We start from the raw sequence: 24,585 nt of genomic DNA on the forward strand, positions 1-24,585 counted from the left end.
TTGATAGAAATCCCTGGGAGGGGTTGTAACCGGACTGAAGGGGCCGGGCTTGTTTTATTTCATTTGCATGCTCTGCGAAGGAATTAAAGATGCAATTAAATACTAGCCTTTCTTTTAGATTTGCATTTTGTCTTCCTAATAAAACACACACATCTCCTCCGATGTAATTTACAAACATACTATTTATTCAGCTGATTACTCCATTATATTGCCCCTCCATAATGAAAATTGGGTGCAAAAATGAGAACTCCGGTGGTTATAACTACTTTTCACCAAGTTCCTGCGATAAGTGATCATCTTGCCCATTAACAGGCTTTCAAATCTCAGAGAGGACAATAATTGCGACTCTTAATAGTGTGCGTGCGCATTACTTATTCACTCCGCCTCTGTGTGGCCCCGGGTTGGGCAGGCAGTCGCTGAAAACAGAGTGCAACTGTTTAGTAGCAGAAGTAGGAAGGGGGTCTCCTGCAGGGCTGTCAAATACACACTCTGGAGAAGCCAAATCACAGACAATATTGTTTTGTCAAACCTGGGTGAATTAGCAGTAAGAGCACGTGAAGCCCCCCGCTGGTGTGCGCGTCCTGTCTCATGCAACCATTTCAAAGTATCCACATGCGCTTTCCAGTAGTGTCTTTGACCTTTAGTTAAAGATCCAACTTTACTAGGCAATTGATTTTGCTGGTCTCTGGGGTGGTCATGGGGGTGGGTTTCCCTGCAGTTAATACCATCCTCTGTTTTAGGACTTTTGCCAAGCAAAGATGTGCTGTTAATGACCTTGTCTGCAGTGACATACTCTGTATTTGAGATGGTGGAAACTATGTGATGCTCTCCCTAATGACTCAATTTTGGATACAGGGATGAAGCAGGTCTTTCCTAGAAACCTGAGGGGATTGTAGAGTTGATGCCCACCTGGTCTCCTTCCAGGGAGCATCCGACCATAAACAAAGCACAAACGGAACTCCGCTCTGGTCCCAACGCCATGGCATGCCAAGTGTATGACAACGGACAGGGCACTGCATCTCTTGGTCGCAGAGCTGCCTCCTCGCCTTGCTATGAGCACTGCGTGACAGGATATGTGGAAAACAAGTTTTAGTCCAATGTTGACCTGAGCTGCACTTCATAGGTGCTTAGCAAATCTTAGTTTTTCTCCCCTTCTTTCTTGGCTTGGAAATGAAAGCAAATTACAAATCTTACAGTGACTTGTATTCCTTCAAAGCAAGTCAAACTCACTGTCAATGGGCACAGAGAGCGATGTCAAGTCAATGGGCACAGATACAGGGCAGGGTTAGAATTGCCCTTGTGAGTCTCTGAGACCGTAATTCTCTTTGGGAATAGAAAGCCATGCCTTTCTCCCATGGATGGGCTAGTGGTTTTGAACTGCTGACTTTGTAGTTAACAGCCCAATACATAACTGCTACTCTCCCAGGGCCCCATATACTTTCAAAGGGACAATAAAGCTAAAAATAATCTGACACGCATCATATTATAGATGTAGAAACTGGAGGCCTAGATACATTCGATAACATGTTCTCTCATTCATTGCTGTTAACTCAAGTCTCCCCTGTGTGCATCAAGAACCCAATAAAAGGAACATCATCTTCCTGCCCTCTATCAGATCTCACATTGCTTGACTACAGATGAAACATTGTTGCTCCTTCACCACCCCAGGACTCACTGACTGCTGGAAGCCCCAAACCCTGCATGTCCCAACCCCAACTCTCATCTTTCCCAGCAAAGCTGCCCCCCTCCCACCCATGTTCCCCACCGCCTCCTATCAAACTGGAATCTGCCATCGACCTAAACTCCTCCTCACTCAAACTCAGCCCTATCCAATTATCCACAGCATTCTCTGCATTTCGCCTGAGAAGCATCTCCTAAATGTAGGTGTCTATTCTCCCTTTCTGATCACGGTCCTTGTTCAGGTGCGCATCACTCCCTGCTACCGCAGGGCCCTCCGCCCTCCGCTCCCAGCCCCCAGCCTCCACATTCCCTCCAGTGCAGTCACTGGGTGGTGCAAACAATGAAGCACTCATGGACTAGCCAAAAGCTTCGAAGTTCAAACCCACCCAGAGATGCCTGAAAAGGCAGGGTTGGTGATTTTTATCCTGAAAGGTTACTGTCTTGAAAATGCTGGGAAGCAGCCCTGCTCTGTCATGTGTCGGGTTTCCATGGTCAGACAGCAACTAACAAGAGTCTAACGCAGCAAACCCAAGCAAATCCACGGCCATCCTGTTAATGGAGGCTCATTGTGACCCTCCGTAGGGTCTCTAAGACCGTAAATCTTTACTGAAGCGCACAGCCTCTTCTTTCTCCTAAGGAGCCCTGCTGGTTTTGAACCTCTAACTTTGTGTACCACAGTAACAGATGAAAGAGTTCCAAATTGCTAAGACATATTCATGAAAACAAATTTACCAATGGGCCTCCACATCACAGCAGGTGACCTCCAAATGTCCACCTCTGACCACATGCCGCCATGTTTAGAAAACGTGTCTACTGGATAAAGCCCTAGAATGCTAAAACCTGAGACATGTGTCTCTTCTCTTGTTCTACAATGAACTGTAAGCTCCAGAAGGCAGAACTAGTCTCTGATATTTCTCGCCATTCCCTGTAGTACGTGCCCTAAATCAGCTTGTTCTTAGCAAACGTTTTCTAGACATGTAACATCAGATGAAACCTAAAAACCCACCTAGTTCAAGCCTCTTATTCTCCAGGAGGTGAAACAAAGGCACAGGAAGGGATAGAGGAATAATTGCATAGATCCCACAGGTAGCTCTTGCTATATTCCCTTTGTATCCATAGCACATTAGCATTTATAAAGTACTCTCACAAACAGTATTTTATGTAATCTCTGGAATGGCCTGATGAAATAGGCATGATTACTCTCATGATACAGGTGAGGAACACGAAACTCGTGTTGCTGGTGTTGGTAGGTGCAGTCCAGTAGGCTCTGATTCGGCGTAACACCATGACCAACAGAATGAAGCCTTGCCCGGTCCTGCATCATCCTCACAATTGTTCCAATGTTGGAGCCCACTGCTGCAGCCACAGTGTCAGCCTGTCTTGTTGACTGCCTGCCTCCTTTCTGCTGCCCCTCTACTTCCTTCTCTGGGGACTGGGCTCTCCTGATAACATGTCCAAAGTACATGAGATGAAGTCCTGACATCTTCATCCCTAAGGAGCAATCCGATGGTACTTCTTCCAAGACAGATCTGTTTGTTCATGGTACTTCCAAGGTTCTTCACCAACACCATAGTTCAAATGCACTGCTTTTTCTTGGGTCTTCCTTATTCAGTGTCCACCTTTCCCATTCATAGGAGGCAACTGAAAATACCATGGCTTAGTAAGGTATACCTTGGTCCTCAAAGTAGCATCCTTGATTTTCAACACTTTCAAAAGGTCTTCTGCACAGATTTATCCAGTGCAATATGTCGATTGATGTCTTGATTGCTGCTTCCTTGGACATTGATTGTGGATCCAAACCAAACAAAAGCCTCGACAACTTCAATCGCCTCTCTTTTTATCATGATGTTAAGTGTTTGTCCAGTTGTGGGGATTTTGGTTTTCTTTACATTGAGTTGTAATCCACACTGAAGGCTACGGTCCGTGATCTTCATCAACATGTGTTCAGCAAGAAATGTGCCATTGCACATTGCAAGTTGTAAATAAGACTTCTGCCAATCCTGATACTGCATTCTTCTTCATATGGCATAGTGGCTATACGTAGGGCTGCTAATCCCAAGGTCAGCAGTTCAAAACCACCAGCTGCGCCGAGGAAGAAAGATGAGGATTTCTATTTCTGTAGAGTTACACCGTAGGAAACCCACAGGTGCAGTTCTACCTTGCCTTAGAGGATCTCTATGAGTTGTGATCGACTCAATGGCAATGAGTTTGGTGAAACTCATAGAGACTAAAAATCAGAGCAAGATCACTCCACTGCTAATGGACTGCCTTCTGGTCCATGTGCAGCTCTCTTTTGACCCCAGTTGGCCATAGTGTCAGGCGCTTTCTCAGTGTGCCACGTGTATTTTTGGATAAATTAATCAATATTGAATGAGAAACGAATAGCCTTAGACTAATGATCAATATGTTTATATTTAATGGATGCATAGATGTTAGATGATCCCTTAATTTCTTTCTGATACCTGATTCTCTCCTCTCACAATTCGTTTGCAGAGGTGAACGATCACATTCACTTGGGTCAAAGGCAATCAATGAGAGCCTTGCCAAGAGCAGACAGGCACGCAGTGTGGATGGCACCTTGATGCCCATTGACTGCAAACTGTCCAGCTGGTCCTCCTGGACCCCTTGTGATCCCTGCCAGAAGAAAAGGGTAAGTACCCTGGGGCTGCGCTCGCAGCTTCCAGAAGCTGTGATCTTCAGCAAGATTGGCTGAAACATTTATACTGCCAGGGTAGGCCCTTGATAAATGTTGATTGACTCAATCGATTAATCATTCGCCTCTGTGCTTCCCAGTAGCAATTAGATCCTTTCTTTTGGCTAGAGCATGTCTGTTCTTGCTCACTCTAGTAGCTCCCTAATTTGACTGCCTGACTGCACCCTTGCTCTTTCAACCCATCTTTCTTGATACAATTCATTTTTCATAAGCTGTTTTTAAAATTCCATCTAGTCTGTCTTTCCCCAGCTTTCCCATAGGACAAAACCCAAACTCATGGTATTCAAGGCCTACCATGACCTAGACCCGATTTATATCTCCATTACATATCTCCTATTCCAGTCATATTGATTAGTTGCATTACCTTAATCATTTCACTTTCCGTGATTCTTTGGGCATTCGTACCTGCTGCTTCCTTTTGAAAATCTACTCAAATACCTCTTCTGTTAAGAAGCCTTCCTTGACTCCTACTTAATCCCAATTTCAGTTCAAAAATATACCTTTTAATAACATGCAGTAACTCCTTATTGACCCTGTATCCTACCATTTATTATCCTATACCAAACCCACCAAGACCAAAACCACTGTCATCAAAGTGATTCTGTCTGACTCATAATGACCCTTGAGGAGAGAGCAGAACTACTTTCTAGGGTTTATGAGACTGTAAATCTTCACAAGAGCAGAAAGTCTTATCTTTGTCCTGCAGAGTGGCTGGTGGGTTCGTACCATCGATCTTTTGGCTTGCAGCCTACTGTGTAATCCACTACATGGTGGTAACCAGCCTGTCTTTATAGTGAACTCTTGAAGGTGTATTAAATTCTGTATTTTCATTTTGTAAGTCAGTAGTATGTACACCATTAAAATATGTTTAAGTTTCATTACATATGTAGGACATCTCTATAAGAAGTTATGATCACTGTTACTCCTTTCACTGGGCTGATAGGTAAACAATGACTCCAGAAACAGCATTAAAAAATTAATAGGCCACCAGCTACTTCCTAGTTTTCTATAGATAAAACAATACCATGTCTGCAGTATTTGCCCTTTAGAATTTTAGCCTAAGAAGATGGAATCAGAATCCCAGCTCTGTTAATAAGGTTGTCATTTCTCCAGCTCCTTGAGAAACCAAACCAGTTCTGGAGGAGGATTCTAAAGAGGCTGTGGAAGTAGGCCCAGGACAATTACACAGTTAATTGGATCAATGTAGAGAGCCAAGCAGGATTATTCAGTTCCCAAAGCAGGCTTTATTGCTGAAATTATCAGCATTGATCCAATTATCTGGATAATTGCTTCACCTGCACCATAAACCAGGAAGACTCAGCATGAATCAGCCAGCCAGCCAGCCAGCCAGCCACCTCACTCAGCGTAGATATCAGCTTGGCACTACTCTCTGCAGGGTCATGGCTAGAGGTTAAAAAACAGCTAAAACCTTTGAACTCCTCTTTGGAGATGGGTTTTTCCACCCTGTGTATATTCCTTAAACTGGGGCTGTCTTCAGAAGGGCTAGTTTCCTCGCGGTCTGTGGTTTGCAGACTCTATCCCTGTCCTGCCAGGCTCTGCCATGCAGGAAGAAAGACCCTCTGGAAGTCCAAAGAAGCATGATGAATTGTTACTTGCATTTCTTTCTTGGACGTCCAAAACTATGAGCACAGCTGCCACACCAGGAATAACTCTGGCTGTGTCCTTCGGCAAAAAGGGCCCCTGTCCTACTTTGACTCTTGGAGTGCCAACATCTTAACTACAACTAGCATTTGGAAACCACCCAAATGCAATCACTTCTCTTCTCTGTTTAAAACTCTTCAGTGACTTCTCATAGCCAAAGGATAAAATGCCAAATTGGACTGTACAGGTATTGCCTGCTGTGTGTCCCTCCAGACTCACGGGTCTCCCCCTTGAACTCTTCCCTCCAGCCACGATGAGTCGCTTTCTGTTTTCATAAACAAGGTACATGCTCTGCCATCTCACAGCTTTGGCTCAGTAGTTTCTTTCACACAGTTGCTCTTTCTCCCCTCCTTATGCTAACGCTCCATGTTGACTTGACACTCCCACTCAGCTTCGGGTTTCAGTTTACATGCCACTTCTTCCAGAAGCTTTCCTCCTTCTCCTGAGTTTGAATCGGGGATGTCCCTGGAAACTTCTTCCTTTTCCTCATAGCATCATCACACTGTGCTGTGATTGCTGGGCGCCCATCACGACTACCACCACTTTGACCTTCCTGAGGAAGGCTGGAGGGCATGATTACAGTGAAAAATGAAACAAAACACAAAACAACACCTACCTTTTCCATTATTGAGTGCCCAGCACATTGAATCAATAGTTTTAGAATAAATGAGAAAAAAGGCAGCAATATAGAAATATTGATTACTTGGAAATCATTCATGATAAAAAAGAAAAATAAGTAGATGAAATTGAGTGCCTACTATGTAATCCAATGATATACTGGATTCTTTATACCTATCTGATTTAATCGCCATAATCAAACATTTACCTATTTCCTTCTCTCAGTTTTACAGATGAGTAAATTGAGATTTAAATGGTTAATTCGCTCATCTAATCTCACATAGTGGAGACCTGGTGGTGTGATGAGTTATGCATTAGGCTCCTAACTGCAAGGTCGGCATTTCAAAATAAGCAGGATCCAGACTTGGAGTCTCAGAAACCCACAGAGGGAGCACTACTCTAGGCTCCAGGGTCACATGAGTGGCCTTCGCCATGAGGGCACTGAGTTTGTTTGGAGGGAGGAAGTGTCGGAGTCAATTTTGGTCCCAAAGCACACGTTTTTCATTTCTAATATATTGATTGATTTAACGACTAACCGAGAATATTTAAATCAACCCATTGAACTGGTTACAGGTACGTGTCTACCAACTTTTAGTTCTAAACTCTCTGGTTTTTTCACATTAAGCAAATCATTTCTGGTTATTATTTGTAGAGTGAGGTCAAAAACAGACCTCTGCCCTCAGAGAGGTTAGTCTAGTTTTAAAGGTAAATAGTCCATCACAAAGCAAATTGTTAAATTCATGAGATAAGGGAAACATGAGGGAGGCCGCGTTAGAAAGCAGACAGTACAATGTTCTGCCTGAAGCAGAAATCTAAGCTTAGGGAGCCATGTGAATAGAGCACCCTCAACTCTAATGGTCCCTGCGCTTATATTGGACCCACTTGGATAATCGAGGAAATCACCCCATCTCAAAACCCTTAATGCAATCACATCTGCAAAGTCCATTTTACTATGTAAAGTAAATATTCACAGGTTCTGGGATTAGCCAATGAGCCAATTGATGAGTAGAGGTAACAAGTGGGTAGTGGGTGCTTTGTTCTGCAACCATAATAGAGTTTTTCTGCGTGGCTCCCTTCTACTACAGTACAGGCACACCTACTTGCTCCGGCCATCTCAGTTCTATGGGGAACCATGCGACTCTTCTGACAAGGAAGCAGAAGACTGCGTTACCAGCCGACCGTGCCGAAGTCAAGTGCGATGTGAAGGCTTTGTGTGTGCACAGACAGGTATGGATGGATGAAAGAGTGGGGTGGGAAACGTCAATGGCAGAGGCAGAGGAGCTGATTCATGCCTAAGGCTCCAGGTTTGGGTCCTGAGGTAGATTCGGAGGCTTTCTTGTTCTCAAGTTTCTGACCTCTTTTTACACATATTGTTTTATGAAAAGAAAATCCATACATTAGTTGTTGCTACATTTTGATTCTGTCAACAGAAAAGTGGATGTAATGTTAATATCTTATAAATCGGTTGTAGGCACCAAATGACACAATGAATATAACAGCTCTTTGCTGGTGTCATTATTTTCCCCATTTTACAAATTAAGAAATTGTCATTTGTAGCAATTAAAAAATTAATTATATAACAATCCATATATCAATTGTGTCAAGCACATTCATACATATGATGCCATCATCATTTAAGAAACATTTTCTTGCTATTTGAGCCCTTGATATCAGCTCCTCTTTTTTTCCCCACCCTACTCCACCATCCCACCCTCATGAACCCTCGATAATTTATAAATTGTATTTGTCTTCATATTTTACACTGTCTGCTGTCTCCCTTCATGCATTTGTGTTGTTCATCCCCCTGGTGGGGGGAAGTGTATGCTGATCATTGCGATCGGCTCCCCCTTCCTCTCCCTTCTCCCCTTACCTTCCCCCTACCTTCACGGTATCCCTACTCTCATTATTGGTACTGAGGGGTTTACCTGTCCTGGATTCTGTGTATTGAGAGCGCTTATCTGTACCAGTGTACATGCTTTGGTCTAGCCAGATTTATAAGATAAAACTGGGTTATGATAATGGGGAGGGGGTTTAAAGAAATATAGGAATGTTGGGTATTTTGTCGGTGTTATACTGTACCCTGGCTGGCTCATCTCTTCCTTGTGACCCTTCTGTGAGGGGATGTCCAATTGTCTGCAGATGGGGTTTGGGTCTCCATTCTGACCCCCTTTGTTTGCATTGAAATGGTTGTTTGGGGTCTTTTAATGCCTGGTCCCTGATCCCATGGACATCTTGTGATCACACAGGCTGGTGTACTTCTTCCATGTGGGCTTTATTGCTTCCCTACTAGATGGCTACTTTATTAACTCAAGACTTTAAGACCCCAGACTCTATACCTTTTGATAGCCGGGAATCATCAGCTTTCTTCACCACATTAGCTTATGAATCAATTTTGTCTTCAGCGATTGTGTCAGGGAGGTGAGCATCACAGAATTCCAGGTTATTAGAACAAAGCATTCTTGCATTGAGGGAGGAGGATTTGAGTAGAGGCCAATGCCCGTCTCCTACCTTAATACTTAACCTACAAATATATGTATATTGACCTATATCCCTATTGTTATATATTAATATTTTAATATATATACATATGTACATTGTAGCAATTATTTTGACCAAGATTGTATATCATAAAAGTAGTAAAACTGCACTTAGAAATTTGAAAATTCAAATTTAATTCATTGATAGTAAAAAAGCTCAAATTAGAAATACTAGATCCAGAAATCCTGATTCAGGTCTTATTTCATCTTTGTGACTTAACTTTCTGCATTTAAGATCCCTCAATAGAAAGTTGGGGTGATGTTATGAGCTTACAATTGGAAAAGGGAATGAGGTGGCAAAAATGAGACGAAGCTCTGATTTCCTCTCTCAGCATACAAACTATTGAACACTGGGTAAGAGCAAGCACAGACTGAGGTCTCAGAGCTCTGTACGTCAGCTGTGGGGTTGGCAAGCCGCTGTGATCGCAGCAGCAGGGAAGAGGAAGAGCAGGGACAACATAGGGACAGGCGTTTTGGTAGAGAGCTGGGTAACACCGTAAACAGGGGCCACAGAGAGCGAACTACTCTGAGGGAGCTGAAGCAGAATGTTGTAAGGCAGCAAAGATTGGGCATAGGAATTCATGGGTTGTGCAATTAGAAGTCGCACAGAAAGACCATGGTGCTCTAAGAGAATGCTGTTGAATCTTCTTGATGCAACTGGGACCAGAAAGAACTGAAAGGCAGCAGGGTGTGGGGAATGTTTCATATGCACAGACAAGACAGAAGGAAATGGCTGAGTTCTTGCCCATGGCAGGACATTATAGGAGAGCCTGTTCAGTGGTATTGATGATGAAAAGACATAAAGTCACCCACCATTACTACAGGAGAGTTGAGCCCCAATGCTGCTTGTGTTGATGTCTGAAATCTGCTATTTACTTCATCCATCCCACAATGCATGCTTATTGAATTCCATAGATCAAGCTCCAGAACTCCTGAATGAAAAACAACAACCACCACAACAAAAACATCCAAGGAAAGAGTGTCTTTCAGTGGTTGTCAGAGGGTAACAGGTCCCCCGATGCTGAGTTGGTCTTGTGGGTCAGAATGTAGCTTCTCCGTGGGATTTCCATGGCTTTGAGCCTTTGCAAGGGCAGGTTGCTGTATCTTTCTTATGTGGAGCAGCTAATTAGTGTACAGCCTGCTTTTTGGTGGCAGCTGGGTACTTGGTGGCTGTGTCACCAGGATACTCAATCAGAAATATTTCACACAGGAACGAGAATGTGAAATTTAATGTAAAAAGAAAACAAATAGCCCAGGCTTGACAAAAAGCAGTAAAACACAAAATCACAGAAGAAATAGCCATCAAAAGCAAACATGAAATGAGGAAATTTCTCCTATGGGGACCAGAGTAATAGAACAAACTAAATCTTCAGATTATGATGTTAAATATATTTAAAGAAAACAAAAATGTTCAAAAACAAACTAGAGGGGATCAGGAAACAAATGGAGGAACAAAGTGAGACTCAATAAGAAAAATGAAAAAGAAACGAAATTGAAAACAACAAAGAAAGAATTTCTGAACTGAAGAATAAAGGCAATTAATTATTAAAAGCAAGAGTACCACTCATCAACAGAATTGAATAGACAGATGACAGAATAAATGAACTAGAAGTCCAAATAATGGAATTTACCAATTCTCCAGAGAAACAGGAGAAAAGAACAAGCCCAGATGTAAATATGTGATTAAATTTTAAAAGTCTTATATTAGAATTACGTACTTGAATTCCAGAGTACAACAACAAAGGGAGAAAAATATTTTTCAGGAAATAATTATAGAGAATTTCCCAGACTTGAACAGAGAATCCAGGAAGCTACTTGAACACCAGTTAGAGTAAAATTCTTGAATAGAAAAGACAAGAGGGAAACAAAAAAAGAAAAGACAAGGAGAGAATTCTGAAAGTAACAAGAGACAAATGCAACATAATCAGTGCATAAAAAATCAGTGTGGACTTTTCAGAAGTTCTAGAGGCCAGAAGACAATAGAGAAATATATACAATAGTTAATGAAAACAATCACCAACACAAAATTCTTTACCCAGCAAATTTGTCAAAACACTGGGGAAATCAAGACATTCCCAAGCAAAGAGAAGCTCTGGAAATTTGAATTACCACACCAGCTTTGCAAGTGAAAGGAGAAACAGACAATTTATCCTTATAATAATAGGGAACTTCAACACATCACTTTCAATTATAGAGAGAACATCTAAAAAGAAGACCACTGAAAACTTGAACAAAACCTTAAACCAATTGGACCTAACAGTCGTATTATGCACAGTCCACCCAGCATCATTGCAATATATCTTCTTCTCTAGCACACATGAACCTTTTCCAGAATGGACCATACGCTAAGACACAAGCTTCAACAACTTTAAAAAGACTGAACTCATACAAAGGATGTTCTCTGATTATGATGGTCTGAAATTAGATACTGACAGGAAAAATACATACAGAAGCTAAATAAAATTTATATTGGTTCATAACAGAAACCAAACGTGAAATTTAAATTTTCCTTCCATCAAATAAACACCACGTATCAAACCATTGGAAAAGAGTAAAAGCAGTGGTCAGAGAGAAATGCATAGCAATAAATGCCTACATTTAAAAAGAAGAAAGATCCTAAATCATTGATTTCACCTGATAATTTGAAAAAATAGAAAAGAGAGAGCCAAAGAAGCCAAAAGCTACCAGTAAAAGGAAATAACAAAAATCATGGCCAACATAAAGGAAATAGAGAAGTAACAGAAAACATCAACAAAATCAGAAGTTGGTTCTTTGAAAGGATCAATAAAATGGACAAATCATTGGTGAAGTTGACGAGAGGGAGACAACAGAAAAAAAAATACAAAAAAAAACCACAAAAGGAAAATAACTAAATTAAGAAATTATGTTGGTGACATTACAACAGAGCCAATGAAGTGAGAGGACACAACAGATTACTATGAAAAACTTCGCTCTGGCAAATTTGACAACCTAGACAACATGGACAAACTCCTAGGAACACGCCCTCTGCTCAAACTTACACAGGCAAAGGTGGACATTGTGTGTGTGTGTGTGTGTGTGTGTGTGTGTGTGTGTAAGAAAGAGCTTTATATACACGAGCAATTGTACATTGAGAAAATGTCCCAGCCCAGTCCAGATCAAGTCCATAAGGTCCAATACTAGTCCATATATCCAATATCAATCTACAAAGTCCTCCTCAGACTCACCCAACACATGCAATGACACAAGACTGCAGACAGATCACAGGCCAGTGGGTGGGAAGTCTTATGGATCCAGTGGCATTATAAGCATCTCAGCACTGGCAGGGGTCTCCATGTGGCTCCTCCAGCTCAGGGCACTAGCTTAGCTCCATGTGTCTTGTCAGCTCCAATGTCTCCCAAGGAGTGAGCCTGCATCCTGCCTCCAGTGAGCTATTTGTCTCCTTAGCCCCTCTAAATGAGGTCATCAAGTTGTGACCTGATTGACAGGCTAAACTAAAGGTGAACATTTTTTAAAGGCCCAAAGAAGACTCATCATATAATAAGAAATTGAAGATATCTTTTTTAAAGCCCAGAACCAGGTAGTTCTCTCAAAAAATAAAAGAGAAAATAACACTATCAAACACATTGAATAAAGACTAACGCAGAAACCTAAATCAGACAACGACACTATAGACAGAAAAGATAATTATACATCAATATCCCTTACAAACATAGATACAAAAGCTCTTAACAAAATTCTAGCCAAATACTTCAGCAACACATATAAAAAAAATCATATGACATAATGAAATGGATTTGATACCAGGATTATATAGGAGCTCAAACTTAGAAAATCAATCCATGTAATCTACCACATGAAACAAAGGAGAAGAAGCATATAATTATGTCAATTCAGGTAGAAAAGGCATTCAATAAAATTCAACATTGTTTCCCGATTAAGAAAAAAAATCAGTAAAATAGGAATAGAAGGAAATTTTGTCAACATAATTATGGACAGATTATGCAAAATCAATGACCAACATTATATTCAACAGAGAAAAGCTAAGAGCCTTCCTTTTGAGACTAGAAAAGATGCAAGGATGGCCATGATCACAATTCTTATTCAATAGAGTGCCAACACTAGCTAGAGCAATAAGTCCTCGCGAGAGCAATAAAACAAGAAAGAGAAACAAAAGGTGTGCAATTCTGAAAAAAAAAAGACATAAAATTATCTCTATGTTTAGATGACAGAAGGGCCCCAAGGACCCACAAGACTCCTGCAGGAATGAGCAGGAGGATTTAGCAGTGTGGCAGGACACAAGGTCAGCACACACCAACCAGCGGGATCCCTTCATCTGAACAAAGACTATTCTGAAAAAGAAAACAAAGCTCCCAAATCAATAGAACATTTAGTAATTAACCTAACTAGGGGCATAAAAGACTTACACAATGACCATTATAAAACACTCCTGTAAGACATGAAAAGAGACCCATCAACATGGAAACACCTTCTGTGTTCATGGATTGTGACATTTAAAATAGTGAAACTGTTCATTGTACCCAATGTGATCTACATATACATTGCAATCCTGATCAAAGTCCCAGCAATATTCGTGACTGCCATGGAAGACCTAATGACCAAATTTACATGTAAACGAATGAGATACCATATAGCTAAAGTACTATTGAAGAAAGAAAAGAAGAAAGAAACAGGAGGTCTCATTCTACCAATGCCAAAAAAATATTATACAGCACTGTAATCACAGCAGACTGGTTTGATGGCAAACACATAGACCGTGGAATGGAATGGAGAACTCAGAATTAAATCCATCCATCTATGGACAATTGTTTGTCACAGTGGTCAAAGTACATTCAAGGGGGGCAGAAACAGTCTCTTCATAAATGGTGCTGACAACATGGGATGTCCCTTGCATAAAAATGAAACAAGACCCGTGCTTCACACAATATAAGAAAACTAACTCAAAATGGATCAAAGATCTAAGTGTTATACCCAAAACTATAAAATTCTTGGGAAAAAACTCTAGGACCTTCTTAGTAAAAATAAAAACTAGACAACAAACATAACAACAAATGCATGAACAGAACATTTTAAAAAGACAAACAGGACTTCAAAAAAATTAAAAACTATGCTCCTCAAAAGACTTTAATAAAAGCATAAAGAACTTACAGACTGGGAAGGAATCCTAAGAAACTATTATTCCGATTAGGGCCCAATTTGTAAAATCTAGAGAAAATTGCAATAGACCAGTTGGTTACCTCTACACTAACAACGAAAAGACAACGCAATCACAATTGAACAAAGAGGATTGAGACTGACAGAACCCCTGAGACTGACACGCTTTTCACTCAGCACTGAAACCACTCCCAAAGTTCACCTTTTAGCCAAGAATTAAACAGGTCTATAAAACGTGTTCCTTAGAAAACCAAGTATATGAGATCAAATTGGCAATACCTGCCCATAAACAAATACGAGAAGACAGGAAAGGGCTAGGAAAACTGGATCAATGAAAATAGTGAACCCAGGGTGTTAAGGGGGAGAGTCTTGGCTCATTTCAGGGGATTTTAACCAACGCCCTAAAACAATTTGTATATAAATCATTGAATGGGATACGAATTTGCTCTGTAAACTTTCACCTAAAGGTCAATAAAGTATTTTATTCTGTTTTTAATGGGCAAAGAACCTTCACCAAGAAAGACCTCCAAGCAGCCAACAAACATGAAAAGAAATTCACAACCATTCTCCCTGCTGTAAAGTCCATTTTGATTCATAGTGACCTTCTAGGTCCCAGAGTCTAGGACAGGGTAGAGCTGCCCTTGTGGGTTTCAGAGACAGTCACTCTTTAAGGGAGTAGAAAGCTTCATCTTTCTCACATCGAGCGAGTGGTGGGTTCAAAGTGTTGACCTTTCAGTTAGCAGCTCAACTTGTAACCGCTACTCACCGGGGGCTCCCTAACCTTTGCTGTTGTTCTTAAGGGCCATTGAGTAAGTTGAGACCCTATTTACAACAGAAGGAAACACCGCCCAGTCCTCTCCCATCCTCACAGTTGTTCTTATGTTTGAGCCCACGGTTGCAGCCACGTTGTCAGTCCATCTTGTCTAGGGCGTTCCTCTGTTTTGCTGCCCTGCTACTTGACCAAGCATGATGCTCTTCTCCAGGGACTGGTCTTTTTGACAATATGTCCAAAGGACGTGAGAGGAAAGAAATCGTGCTGTCTTTTCCTCTGAGGAGCAACCTAGCTGAGGTGAGGCTTTCTACTTCCCTATAGAGTTGTAGGCACAGACATCCAAAGAGGGCAGTTCTACCCTGTCCTGTAGGGTCGCTTTAAATAAGGAAACTTCAAAAAGTTCACAGAAACATTCTAATACCTTTTATTTCCAATGTTTCACGGACTATTCCAAGCCCCCTTGTATTGCCACAGCTCGGCACCGTGGTGATGTAGAGGGTTACACGTTGTAGTGCTAACCGCAAGGGCAGCTGTTCAAAACGACCCGCCGCTCTTCAGGAGAAAGATGAGGCTTTCTCCTCCTGGAAAAGAGTTGCCGTCTCAGAAACCCACAGGGGCAGTTCTATCCTGTGTGATAGGGTCACTAGGAATCGGATTCAATGTGATGGCAGTGAGTTTGTTTGGGTTTGAGCAGCTTCAAACAGTTCAAAGTAATCCCTTGCAGTTCTGAAGATCCTAAAACTGAAACCGGTTTCACTGGGTAAAATGAAGGCATCAGGAGGGTTCTCCTCCTTCTGGAGACTTCAGGGGGAAATTGTTGTGGTTGTTTTTTAACCATCACCTTTCCCAGCTCCCGGAGACCCTCTGCCGGGACCCCACATTCAGGCAGCTCTGCTGCCATCGCCAAACCTCTCCCCTGGTTATGACTCACCTCCCTCTTTCCCTTCCAAGGATCCTTCCAAGGTTGCATGGGATCACTAGGCTAATACTTGGGAATCTTGTCAGCTCGGGGCCCTTAACGGAATGACACTGCCAAGTGCATTTTGCCAAGCAAGGTCACACAGAAACAGCTTCTGGGATTAGGATCCAGACATCTTGGAAGTAGAGCATTATTCTACCCACCAGAAGAGGCTTCCTCCACGTTTGCGTTCTGTCTTGATGAAGGGATGCTATTGTATACAGTAATGAGCTGGCGGCATGCTGTTGTTAGATGATAATTGTATCTTTCTTTTGAAAATGTCCCCCAAAATTAGAGTAGTCATATCCAGCCTCTTGCCCTCTCTTGCCCTTCCTGACCCCAGTATTCTTAATCTGGTCAAAAAAGAAAACCAGAAAGATGGTTGGACAAAAGTCTCCTCCCTCCTCTTTAGAGGATACTGGCTGGAACCTCTGTCTGTCTCTTAAGAGTTCTGCTAGTTTTCTCAGATGCCTGGAGCTAAGAACCATATAGGCAAAGCCTAAAATACTTAAATAAGGTCAGCTCACTGTCATCAAGTTAATTCTGACTCATAGTGTCCCCATAAGGCAGAGCAGACCTGCCCCTGTGGGATTCTGATACTGTAAGTCTTTTCAAGAGTACAATAATGCAGCTTTCTCTCTTGGAGCAGGTGGTAGTTTCGAACTGCTGACCTTCCAGTTAGCAGCCCAACTCTTAACCCACTATGCCATCAGAGCTTCTCATCATTTGCCTCTAGAAAAAATTTTTTTAGATAAATAGCTCTCATCCAGGACCAAGTGTAGTAGCCTCTACCACATGACAGAGTCAGTAAAAAAAAAAAAAATTGACTAAATGAAGAAGGAAAGACAGAAGAAAGGCGAGGGGAAGAAACAGATGGAAAGAGGGAGAGAGGGAGAACCACACATGAATCATCTGTGGTCGAACTAGATAAACACGTGTCTTTGCAATGCCTCCATCTAGCTAATTCCTGTTTCACCAAGTCTAAGGCAAACATCAGGGTCTGTAAACAAAATGACCTAGATGGCGCTTGTAACTTTCTAGATTCACAGTACCCATGGGGATTGGTCTTCAGGTTCTTTCGAGAAAGAGCTAGAGATTCTTAGAGCAATTCCTAGGCCTTCTTGCAAAGGCAAAATTCAGTCCCATAAATCTGAAAGATGTCTTTATTATGTGTCTATGGACTCATTAGGACCATCGTTCCATGATTCTGACCGAAGTCATCATGACTATTTGGGCAGGCTTTAGTTTTAATGCCTTGTAAGAAACATTTGAAGACCAGAATGTTATTCTTCTGCCTTTTACACCCAAAAAGCATTGATTAAAAGTGACCAGACACATCTAAGGAAGCAGGGAACCTTGTTTTATGGACATTATCCCCCCAGGAAAATACAAATAAGAAAGAAAGACGGAGGAGGGGATAGAACCAAATGTAGGAAAGAAGCAAGGTGCTAACAAATGCTTTCTCACTGGTCATCGGCCCATGGTGTGGAAGGCAATGGGCTTGGGGAAAGGGTGCACCGGGATGTGATTAGACAACTAGAGGTTTGGATCCTGCTATGGCTGCCATGAGCTGGACAGACTCAAAATCAAGTCACAACAACAACAGCTTTGGATCCTGCCACAGGGGTGACATTGGCTCAGACAAACACTAACAGTCATGGCAGTGATGGGTACACAGCACTTACCATGAGTCACTGCTAGTCTATTCACTCATGTAAATCCCCAGCAACATGTATGGGGTAGGCGTGATGGCTTCTATTTTGCAGAAGGAATTGAGGCCAGCAGGTTAGGTAAATGGATGAATGGTTCCTCAGCTAATCACTAAGTGCAGAGCATGCTAAGAAAACTCCAGCGATCCCTGGTGGCTCGGAGGTTTACTTGATGGGCTGCTAACCACAATGTCAGCAGTTTGAAACCCCAGCCCAGCTGCTCCGAAGGAGAACGATGAGACTTTCTACTCCAGGAAAGAGTTACAGTCATGGAAACACGCAGGGGCAGTTCTAGCCTGTGACGCCATAGGGTCACTGTGAGTTGGAATCCACTTGATGGCGAGGAGATTGTTTGTTTTGACCAAACATACTCTTCTCCTGAGCTTCACGGGGAGAAGTCCAGGCCCCAGCCTGGCCATTTTGCCCCTGGGCCATCAGACATGTTCACTCTCTTCACTGTCCCCCTGTCACCAATCATGCCTTTGCGGAAGGCTTCTAAGCTCTCTCCCCTCAAAATGCTTTCAGAAATACATTCTTGGCCTCCATTTGGGGGGACGTAGGGGTCAGGGGTAAGCCGCGAATGCTAGTACCAGTCTTTCCTGAGTCATCAAGATCCGTCAACACAGAGCATTAAAGGCCCAGCAAATTGTCCAGCACAAAGCAGATGCTCACACCATTCCAGTTTCCCTTCTTGATAAGCGTGGTCAATGACCGAGGTGCTGCCCTTCCTCCATCCCAGGGCGGTGCATAAACCGCAGACTTCTTTGCAACGGGGACAATGACTGTGGAGACCAATCCGATGAGGCAAACTGTAGAAGAATTTACCAAAAATGTCAGCAGGAAATGGACCGATACTGGGCGATTGACACATTGGCCAGTGGGTAAGTGATCCCTCCTGTTTGGAGATGAGAAGGCATGAAATCAAATGGGCTTCTGGAGACTAGAGAGGGAGGGAACCCGGAAGAACAGAGCTCCTTAACTTCCTTTCTGAAAAAAAAGAAAGGATGGCATGTATCCGGATGCTCCTGAGGGCAGTCCCGGTGTTCTCTGGGAGCACATTCAGGGGAGAGCGCTGGGCCGCACATAGGGTAGTGTAGGGACACTGGGAACAGAACGATGCTGGGAGCAATGGGCTGCTGCTACAGGACAGTGGAGGCTGACCATTCGTTTCAGTGCCTGCTCCGTGACTGTGTTTGTGTCATTGGCCAACACACTTGCTTGGAAGAAAGTCTTAGCGATCTATTTCCCCAAACTCAGCCATTGATCTCCCTGTCCGTGCGTGGTTCTTCTGTGACGCACATAGGATCATGAGGAGTCAGAGTTGAGTTCTTTGACTGTGAGTTACATAACACTGAGTTACATAACACTGAGTTATAGGACTGTGTTAGGTGTTGTCTGAGCATTGGTGTTTCTAACAGTAAAAACTTGGGGGCGGGGTTTATTTATTTCTCTATTCCTAGACCCCAGCGTAGGTCATAGCTTAGAGGAGAAGCTCATAAACAGTTAGTGAAAAAATGGATTTCCAAGATGGATTTGATGCTCATCTGTGTTTCACGCTTCTAAGGAAGTATGAGTTGCTCTGGTCTTCTTGCAAGGATCTAAGAAGCTAGGTGACTCAAGAAGTCAGAAAGGGCTACCTCCTTTGAATCTGGGTCCTGCCAACTCTATCCTATTTTGCTGCCAAATTCTGCCACTTCTCACCGCTAGGTGGAAGAGTGAGACCTTCCCCTCCTAAATCGTAATAATCCACTGGAGGGGATTCAATATGGCGAGAGGAACCTTGACCCTCAATGGAACTTACCTTCTTACGAAATGAAAATCAGATCCTGATCCTTAAAGGACACCATTAGAAAGAGACCCTTTAGGTGGCCTGTCCTCTGAGGACCACCCATTGTGCTAGCTAATGGAACACTGCCTCCGAGAGAGGGAACTGAGGCCCAAAAGTGTTAAGTAAGATTCCAGTGGTCACTCAGCCAGAAGGCGAGAGAGCCCACCAGGTGGGAGAGTTCAAGTGGACCCGGTACAGGAGGTTAGAAGGAGCCACTCACTGGTCAGGAGATGTCAGTGAGGGACACATCTAAGTGTAGCTTTTTTGGGTGAAGACGAACAGCAATGTCTTTCTCTCAATGTTCTGCAGTAAACTAATAAGTGAGAGGCTGTGTGTGTAGTGGGACAAATGCAGGAACCAGGCCACCAGACTTTGAATCCTGGTGTCACCAATGATTGTTAGCAGGATGGCCCTGGGCCAGTCAAATGCCCTCCCTGTGCCTCAGTTTCCTCGTCTCTTAAATGGGTGTAGTGATATTATTATTTTCCAGTACTGTTCAGTCCATTCCAAACATGGCTACCCCTTCTGTGCAGAGGGAACCTGCCCCACGGGGTTTCCAGGCTGCGACTTTTGAGAAGTAAATCCCAAGCTTGTCTGTCCGGGCCCCTCTGGGTAGATTCGAATTGCCAACCCTTGGGTTTGTCATTGAGCACTGAACTATTTCTACAGCTCATAAATTTGCTGGAAGGATTAAATGAACTCATGTGCATGAACTGGATAGTGCTGTATTCGTTAAATAAAACGCAGTATAGTCTATAGTGCTGTATTCGTTAAATAAAACCACAAAGTGGGAAAGAAGAGCTGAGCACTCTGGTGGGGAATGGTGGGCAGATGCTAAAAGGAGATTGAGCTCCCGTCGATGCACAAAGAATTCTGAGTGGTCAAGAATGACTGGTGCTTCAGAAGAGAGCAAGAAAGAGCATTGAAGTAGGGGCTGGATTTTCCTCTTCCCGGACACAGACTTAATAATATCTATAAACAGAGCTCTATCAGTGACGTGGGTACACGTTGGGCCACTCATTGCAAGGCCGGTAGTTTAAAGCCACCAGCCATTCCACAGGAGAGGGATGAGGCCGTCTACTTCCATAAAGAGTAACAGCCTCAGAAACCCAGAGGGGCAGTTCTACCCTGCCCCAGAGGGCTGTTAGAGTTCAAAATTGACTCTAGGACGGTCATTTGTTGTATTGCCCGGGGCTGAAAGGGCACTAAATGAAATGAGACATCAACTTGGGCCCCCAGGAAGCAGTCATGATCTTGATTATGTCTTGTGTGATGGGGTGCACACAAAGTGAGAAGACATCCACCCCCCTCAAGAAGCACGTAAATCATCACAAACACTTAGCACATCCAAACCATTGTTTAATCACCTAGCAAATACTGACATGTACAAACCTCACCGCAACTCAATGAGGGAAGCACTTTCATAGCATCCACTTGACAGAGGAGGAGATGGAGGCGCAGAGAGGATAACTGATCTGCCCAAGGTCACATAGCTGGCACGTGGCAGAATATAGACTTGAACCCAGACTGCATGATGCATGTTCTTCTCTGTGACCCTCTTCCACTTTCTCAGTAGTATAATGCAATGCATGCGCCAAGGGTAAGCACAGGGTGCCGGGTGCCGGAAGGCTTCATACCCAGTGCGGGTGGGGGTTTCAGGTCTGAGATATGTTGGTAAAGCCTTCCCACCACTCCCCACAGGGAAAGCTCCGTCTTGAAAGAGTGGCAGGAAAGAGAACAATGAAGAGGTGAAAGGGCATCCCAGGCCCAGAGAACAGCACTCTCAGAGAGAAGGAGCAAAGCAGATGGAAAGAATCACGTGCTTTGCCAAATGCGTGAGGCCGAGAGTAGCGCATTGTCGTTGGAGAGTGACCAAAAGTGAAGCTAGAAAGCTGGTGTGGGGCCAGAGACTGAGGCCCTTGAAGGCCATGCCAAACAGCTTGGGTTCAGTAGGATTTTCCATCTGAGATTAGGTGCCCTGCAAAGCTAACCTCTTCACCCTCTCTGTGCCTTCCTGGCAGGTTAAATTTATTTACCAACAGCTTGGAAGGCCCAGTTCTAGATCACAGATATTACGCTGGTGGGTGCTCCCCACACTACATCCTCGACACGCGGTTTAGGAAGCCATACAATGTGGAAAGCTACACCCCAAAGGTGAGTAGCAGCCAGGAAGCAACTGCAGAAGAATGGAGGGTGTACTGGGCCGGAAATGTGGCTGGTCAATATGGAGTTGCGGGCCCTGGAGCCTATGGGCGGTGCAATCCTGTGGGCCATGCGACCCTGGGTGCCTCACCTTTTCTCTTCGAGCTTCAGTTTCTTCCTGTGTGAAATGGATCGTTCCTTCCATAAGGCACTGGGTGAGGATGACCTGCTGTGGATATCAACAGTGCTAGCATTAGGAATAATTGCAACACAAATAATATCAGTACTGGGGATACAAGTACAGTTTAGGATTTGGAGTCACGCAGACCCAGTGCCGTCTGCCATTTACTATCTGCATCACCTTAAATGTCAAGCCTCTGTTTGGTTTTCTTTAACTTGGGAGGTATGACGCCTTCTCTCTGCAGCAGGAGGGTTAGTGGGATAATAAGTATGTATGTGCTTAGGACAAAAATTGGTGAGTTCTCAAGAAATGTTAACTTGGTGTTGCTATTGTATTAATATTATTACTATTACAACCAGAATCTTGACTATTAGAACTAGGCATTATTCTTAGCATTTTAAATTATAAAATTCTCTCCCAATGTAAGCTTATAATTAAGTGTTATGATTAACATGCCAAGTTCAAATCAAATCTCTCAGAGAGTGGAGTTTAGTAGATTACGCTGGTGTGCTGTGGGTTAGGAATTCAGCTGCTAACCGCAAGGTGGAGGGGGCGGGGTTAAGCGTCCCAGCTGCTGCACAAGAGAAAGATGAAATTTTCTCCTGTAAAGATTCAGAGTCTCCAAAACCCGATATATGAGTTGAAATAGACTCAATGGCAATGGGTTTGGTACTGGTTTACATTCGTCTGTAGAGTCCTGGTGTCATTGGAGGCTAAACATTGGGCTGCCTTCTGCAAGGTAGGTGGTTCAAACCCACCAGATGCTCTGCCAGAGAAAGATGAGGATAACTGCTCCCATAAAGATGTACAATCTCAGAAACCATAAAGAACAGTTGTGCTCTGTTCCCAGGGTCACAGTGCCTTAGAATCAGCTACATGGCAGTGTGGTTTTCTTAGTCTTCTTACCATACGACATACACGCACACTCTGAAGGGGAGAGTGCAAAGCCAAGACCCTTGGCTCTGGGCCCAGCTCTCCCACAGATCATGGTGAGACGAGGCTTCTGGTCCAGCTGATCCTCAGTTTCCCCATCTACAAAATCAGGGTTTGGACTAGAAGGTCTTGGTGGCAGTTTTTATGCCTAAAACTCCATCCCTTTGGAAGTCAGGCTAATATTTCTCCCCTCCCACCCATCCACCCAAATCCTGATACACTCATTGTCCAAAAAGGAAATATTTGCTCAGGGCCAAGCCTAACTTTCTGCTAAAAAAAAAAAAAAAAGATTCCCAACAGTCTCATGATTCTACCCAGTGCCCAGAGCCATCCTCACAGTCTCTTGATTCAGAAGTGGTGGTGGTGGGGCATCTTAGAATAGCCATTCATCAACCAGACTAACCAGATCCAAAGACCGCCATGGTCAGGCATCTCAAATCTCCTTTCTCCACAGCCAACCATTTTTGAGCACTAACTTTGTGCCAAAGGAACCCTAAGAGTACAGCAGTTGAGTGTTGGCTTCCAACCAAAGTACTGGCAATGGAGCCTACCCAGAGGGAAAGACCTGCGAACACGCTCCTGTAAAGCCCGCAGCTGAGAAAACCCGGTGGAGGCAGTTCTACTCTGTACATGGGGTCACCATGAACTGGAATCAACTCAATGCCCAAAACACTGTGCTGGTGCCTGAATGCCTATAAACTCAATTCTCAGGCTACGCCTATTGATGGGAACCATTATCTTCTCCATCTTATACATGAAGCAGCCAAGCCTTAGAGAAGGTTACCTCCATGTCCCAAGATTATCCCACATGAAAATGCTCATGTCACAGTCTCTGCCAGTCAAAAGTCAATCCGTAAATAACCTCTGAGTCTAAACCCAAAATACTGAATATGTCTGTCTGTCTCTGGGTCACCGTCTCTGGTGATGCAAGCAGTTAACACACTCAGCTACTAACCGAAAGGCTGGAGATTTGAGGCTGCCCAGAAGTGCCTCCGAAGAAAGACCTGTCCATACACTTCCGAAAGGTCAGCCACTGGAACCGGCAGGGGCCCAGCTCTGCTCCACGTAGGGCTGTTAGGCGTAGAAATTGACTTGATGGCAAAGACCAAGATGGAAGAACCTTGGTAGCGCGATCGGTAGACCGCTAACCTCAAAGTCAGCTGCTCTGCAGGAGAAAGATGAGGATTTCTCTTCCCATTAAAAGGTATCATCTTGTAAAAACCGCAGGGGTGGTTCTACTCTGTCCTATAGGCCTCCTATAGGGTGCCTATGAAGTGGAATCGACTCAATGGCAGGGAGCTGGAGTATTTTTTAGATCAAAGTTAGAATCTCAAAGGAAGAAGAACAACAAATTGGACCACACTTATCTGTATCTCAAACACCTAGACCAGTGCCGGGTACATAGCAAGGGTGAAAAATATCTGCTGACTTGTACTGGACTGACCTGAATTGTATGAAATAAGAAACCTTTTCTTTTCTCCCTGTAGACCCAAGGCAAATATGAATTTGCACTAACAGAGTATGAATCGTACACAGATTTTGAGCATAATGTCACACAGACATCAACTGCTGTATCCAGTTCCAGTTTTGGTTTTAAAATACCTGGATTATTTGAACTGGGCTATGACTTGACAACTGCTAAAGGCAAACACTTTATTAGCAGAATCAAGAGATTCACTCACACTGTAAGTATGCATT

The 24,585-nt window shown here is 43.4% G+C and overlaps 1 protein-coding gene across 1 annotated transcript in view; it reads left to right on the plus strand.

Annotated features, from left to right (window-relative positions):
- The window catches only part of C8B (complement C8 beta chain), a 63,893-nt gene that overhangs the window by 4,474 nt on the left and 34,834 nt on the right, over positions 1-24,585 (plus strand). Inside the window, exons 2-6 of the mRNA XM_004699392.2 lie at positions 4,174-4,330; positions 7,759-7,900; positions 18,543-18,684; positions 21,653-21,785; positions 24,375-24,572. Coding sequence (XP_004699449.1) covers positions 4,174-4,330; positions 7,759-7,900; positions 18,543-18,684; positions 21,653-21,785; positions 24,375-24,572 — 772 coding nt within the window. The remainder of the gene's footprint in view (positions 1-4,173; positions 4,331-7,758; positions 7,901-18,542; positions 18,685-21,652; positions 21,786-24,374; positions 24,573-24,585) is intronic.

The sequence above is a fragment of the Echinops telfairi genome, unplaced genomic scaffold, assembly GCF_000313985.2.
Source record: "Echinops telfairi isolate 266 unplaced genomic scaffold, ASM31398v2 ScPeMD7_443;HRSCAF=831, whole genome shotgun sequence".
Taxonomy (NCBI): domain Eukaryota; kingdom Metazoa; phylum Chordata; class Mammalia; order Afrosoricida; family Tenrecidae; genus Echinops; species Echinops telfairi.